This window comes from Athene noctua, chromosome 33 (genome assembly GCF_965140245.1).
Source record: "Athene noctua chromosome 33, bAthNoc1.hap1.1, whole genome shotgun sequence".
In the NCBI taxonomy this organism is placed as follows: domain Eukaryota; kingdom Metazoa; phylum Chordata; class Aves; order Strigiformes; family Strigidae; genus Athene; species Athene noctua.
The window spans coordinates 484,841-489,387 of record NC_134069.1 but is presented as its reverse complement, the minus strand read 5'-3'; the positions used below and the strand labels follow the sequence as shown (position 1 = coordinate 489,387).

Here is a 4,547-nt window from a genome sequence, read left to right as displayed (position 1 = left end):
CCACCGCCACGTTCTGGTACCCACCGAAGAGCCACGTTTCGGGGTCAATCCCACCATCTTGGTTCCCTCCCGCCCATCCTCACCCACCCCCACGTTCTGACACCCCCCGAGCAGCCATTTTGGGGTCAACCCCACCATCTTGGTGCCACCTCAACCACCCCCATCCACCGCCACGTTCTGGTACCCACCGAAGAGCCACGTTTCGGGGTCAATCCCACCATCTTGGTTCCCTCCCGCCCATCCTCACCCACCCCCACATTCTGACACCCCCCGAGCAGCCATTTTGGGGTCAATCCCACCATCTTGGTGCCACCTCAACCACCTTCATCCACCGCCACGTTCTGGTACCCACCGAAGAACCACGTTTCGGGGTCAATCCCACCATCTTGGTTCCCTCCCGCCCATCCTCACCCACCCCCACGTTCTGACACCCCCCGAGCAGCCATTTTGGCATCAATCCCACCACCCTTGTGCCTTCACCCCGGCCCCGGCCCCCAATCCGATGGTGCCACGCCACGGCCCGGGTTTCCTGGAGCCGGGCGGAAGATACCGGAGCCGTGGCCGGATTAGAGGAGAAGGCGGAGGAAGCCGTTTCCTCCTCCGGCCCCAGATAAAAACCCAGGGTTGGCGGTGGCAGGAGGAAGACGCGCCCGCGGCCGTGGTGCTTTTACCAGCTCGGGTGGAGCCTCCCCTCCCCGTGGCCGTGCGGCCCCACACCAACCCCCGGTAGGAAGATGAAGCCCTGGGGTTGAGGAGGGGTGGTGGCGGGGGGGGGGAGGGAGAGGGTTGGGTGACACCCGGTGTGGGGGGGGGGGGGGGGGGCTGGGAGGAGGGGGGTGTCCCTAGAGTGGCCCTGGGCGGGGGGGGAGGACGCGCTGGGCAGCTCCTGGCCTTCCCTCCTTTCTCTCAGCCCTGCCCGCTCCTTCCCTCTGGTCTTTCTCGTCCTTCCCTCTCCCCTTTCCCCCTCCTCCCTTCCCCCTTTCCCTCGTCCTCCCTCCCCTCTTTTCCCTTCCCCCTTTTCCCCTCCTCCCTTCCCTTTTTCCCTCGTCCTCCCTCCCCCCTTTTCCCATCCTCCCTCCCCTTTTCCCTTCCCCCTCTTTCCCTCCCTCCCTCCCTTCCCCCTTTCCCCTCGTCCTTCCCCCCCCTTTTCCCTTCCCCCTTTTCCCTTCCCCCTTTTCCCCTCGTCCTTCCCCTCCCTTTTCCCTTCCCCCTTTTCCCACTGTCCCTCTCCCCCTTTTCCCATCCTCCCTCCCCTTTTCCCTTCCCCATTTTCCCTCCCTCCCTTCCCCCTTTTTCCCTCGTCCTTCCCCCCCTTTTCCCTTCCCCCTTTTTCCCTCGTCCTTCCCCTCCCTTTTCCCTTCCCCCTTTTCCCTTCCCCCTTTTCCCTTCCCCCTTTTCCCTTCCCCCTTTTTCCCTCGTCCTTCCCCTCCCTTTTCCCTTCCCCCTTTTCCCTTCCCCCTTTTCCCTTCCCCCTTTTCCCTTCCCCCTTTTCCCTTCCCCCTTTTTCCCTCATCCTTCCCCTCCCTTTTCCCTTCCCCCTTTTCCCACCCTCCCTCTCCCCCTTTTCCCTTCCCCCTTTTCCCATCCTCCTCATCCTCCCTTAACCTCCCCCCCTCCAGACACCCCATGGCCTCAAAGGTCCCCACCCCCACCCTGACCCCTCCCCACCCTCCCACGAGCCACCCAAGGCCGGAGTCACCCCCTCGCCATCTCCCCGCAGCTCCCTCCGGCATGAAGGTCCTGCTCGTGTTGCTCCTGGCGCTGGTAGCCACAGGTAGGAGAGGTCCCAGGACCCCCATTTCCACCCGTGGCACCCCCATGTCCATCCTGGCTGCCCCACATCCACCCTCACACCCACCCCAAGGGGGCAGGTATCTCCCCCCCCCCCGTTCCCCCTGGATGACCCGTGTCCTGTCACGGGACCCCCATGTCCCCCTTGGATAACCCGCGTCCACCTGTGGGACCCCCACGTCCGTCTTTGATGCCCCACGTCTGTCCGTGGGACCCCTGTGTCCGCCCCACATCTGCCTCAGGGACCTCTACATCCACCTGGGGGACCCCCACGTCTACCTCGGGTGTCACTCGTCCCCCCAGGAGACCCCCCCACGTCCCCCTGCGGGACCCCCGTGTCCATGCCAAGGGTACCACGTCTACCTGAGGGACCACCAAGACCACCCTGGGGGCTTTTGTCTGTCGTGGGTGTCCCCCAACCACCCCAAGGCACCCCACATCTCCTCACGGGACTGCCCCACACCCACCTTGGGTGCTCCCCAACCACACCCGAGACCCCCCATCCACCCGCGCGACCTGTGTCCGCCTCAGCGGAGCTCCTACCTGCCCCACGAGCCCCACGTTCACCCAGGAGACCCCCAAGTCCACCCACGGGACCTTCCCCCGTTCACCCCAGGGTCCCTCATCTCTCCCAGGTGGCCCCTGTCCGCCCCCAGGGACCTTCTGGTCCCTCCCAAGCTGGACTCGCCTCTTCCACCACGGATTCGCCTCCTTGTCCGGTGCTCACGGGACACAGGGGATGGGGCCCAGACCCCCCCCCGTGTCAAGCCGTGTCACCTCCCCTTGTCCCCACAGCCTCGAGGAACGTCCTGTGGGTGATCGAGGGGACCTCCTGCGACCTGCCCTGGCAGGCTGCCCTCTTCAAAGGCGAGAAGTTCATCTGCGGGGGGACGCTGGTGGACCGGAACTGGGTGCTGACAGCGGCCCACTGCCACGTCCCCGGGTAGGAGGCCACGTTGGGTTGGGTGTCGATGGGCTGAGACCGACCAGAAATGGGTCCGGGTGGCACCCGGGGTCTTGCTTTCGGTCGGGAGGGTTGGTGGCATCTCAGTGGGCTTCACTCTGCCCCTTTTCTGCCTCTTTATAACCCAAATTCTGCCCTCTTGGTTTTGTTTTTTTTTTTTTTGGGGGGGGGGGGCAAACCCAAAGCCTTATCACTGCCTCTTGGGGCTCACCCACCGCTTTGTGGGGGTTCCCGTGGCCAACGTGGACCCCCCCCCCACACACACCCCCCCAACCCTGATCCCATCAGCTTCATCAATGTCCGTCTGGGGGGCCAGAGCCACAAGGACTCGGGTGACACCAAGCAGTGGCGACGCTCGGCCAAGGTCTTCAGGTACCCGCGCTACAACGAGACCAACAAAGATGGCGACCTGATGCTCATCAAGTTCCTCCTGCCCATCCACGTCAACAAGCACGTGAAGCCGCTGCCGTTGGCTTCCCGCTGCCCCGTCCCGGGCAAGACCTGCCAGATCTCAGGGTGGGGGTCCACCACCAGCCCTGAAGGTACGAAACCTTGGGGGTTCCCGGGGGTCAATTCGGGGTTCTGGATGTCTTGGGGTACGTTGAGGGAGCCCCTCCCCGAGGGACTCAGATGTCCGAGCTCCCCTCCCAGAATTCCCCTCGCAGTTCTTGTTGGACTCACTCTGACCTTTAGGTGCCCTTGAACCCGCCTCGGAGCTCCTCGGAGCCGACAGACGGGAGAGGAACCTCGAGGGCTAAGAAAGGGTTCAAAATGGATCCGGGCTGGATCACCTGATCCGTTTGTGTCCCGTCCCCCTCTCGGGTGACCTCGCGCCCTCTGTCACCCGCAGTGACCTTCCCTGAGGACCTCCACTGCACCAAGGTCACCATCGTCTCGGAAGAGCAGTGCCGGCGTATCTACCCCGACTCCATCACCGCCAACATGGTGTGCGCGGGCGAGTCCCGCAGCCGGGCCGACTCCTGCCAGGTGGGTCCAAGCTCCGGCCACGGCGGGCAGACACCCCCCCGGCATGAGGAACCCACGAGAACGGGCACAACTCGGTGCAGGCGGTGTCAAAGGGTGGGGAGAGGAGAGAATCTCCTGGGTGGGGGCGTTTCTAGGCCTGAAACGGCCCCAGATTTTGGGGTGATTCTTGGGGCAGACCCCCCCCCACTTCCACGCCAACACCCCCCCCCTCTTCTCTCTCTCTCTCTCCTCCTCAGGGTGACTCCGGGGGACCCCTCATGTGTGACGGGCGGCTCCAGGGTATCGTCTCTTGGGGTCCGGGTGTCTGCGGGGACCCCAAAAAACCGGGCGTCTACGTCAACCTCTGCAAATACACCTGGTGGCTCCAGGACACCATGAGAAGGAACTGAGACCCCGTCCCCCCACGGATGGACCCCCCCACACACACACACACCCCCACACCCCCCCACCCTCCTCCTCCTCCTCCTCCCCGACCAAGGTCCCCGCAGCCGGCCGGTCCGAGCGCAGGGACATGTGCCCTGGGTGGGGTTGGGGGGGTTGGGGTGGGGGGGTCTTGTTGAAAAATGTCCGTGAATAAAGTTTCTGGACGTGGCTTTTAGACGTGGCTTTAACGGGGGGAGGTGGCCTGAGCGGCCCCACGGCTCGTGGGGGGCAGGAGGAGACCCGGCTCCACCATCTTGGGAGGAGACCCCTTGGCCGCATCATGGGGTTGAGTTGGTGACCCCACCATGGGGCTGATCTGAAGGTCCCACCATGGGGCAGACCACTATGGGGCAGACGTGTGACCCCATCACAGACCTGGTGA

The 4,547-nt window shown here is 64.4% G+C and overlaps 1 protein-coding gene across 1 annotated transcript; it reads left to right on the top strand.

Annotated features, from left to right (window-relative positions):
- The first annotated feature begins 328 nt into the window (after positions 1 to 328).
- LOC141972488 (kallikrein-8-like) lies at positions 329 to 4,205 on the top strand. Its single transcript, XM_074930364.1, has 6 exons — positions 329 to 726; positions 1,721 to 1,774; positions 2,587 to 2,734; positions 3,044 to 3,297; positions 3,606 to 3,742; positions 3,979 to 4,205. Exons 2-6 carry the CDS (start codon positions 1,732 to 1,734, stop codon positions 4,129 to 4,131), a joined length of 735 nt encoding a protein of 244 aa, XP_074786465.1. The 5' UTR covers positions 329 to 726; positions 1,721 to 1,731; the 3' UTR covers positions 4,132 to 4,205.
- The last annotated feature ends 342 nt before the right edge of the window (positions 4,206 to 4,547 follow it).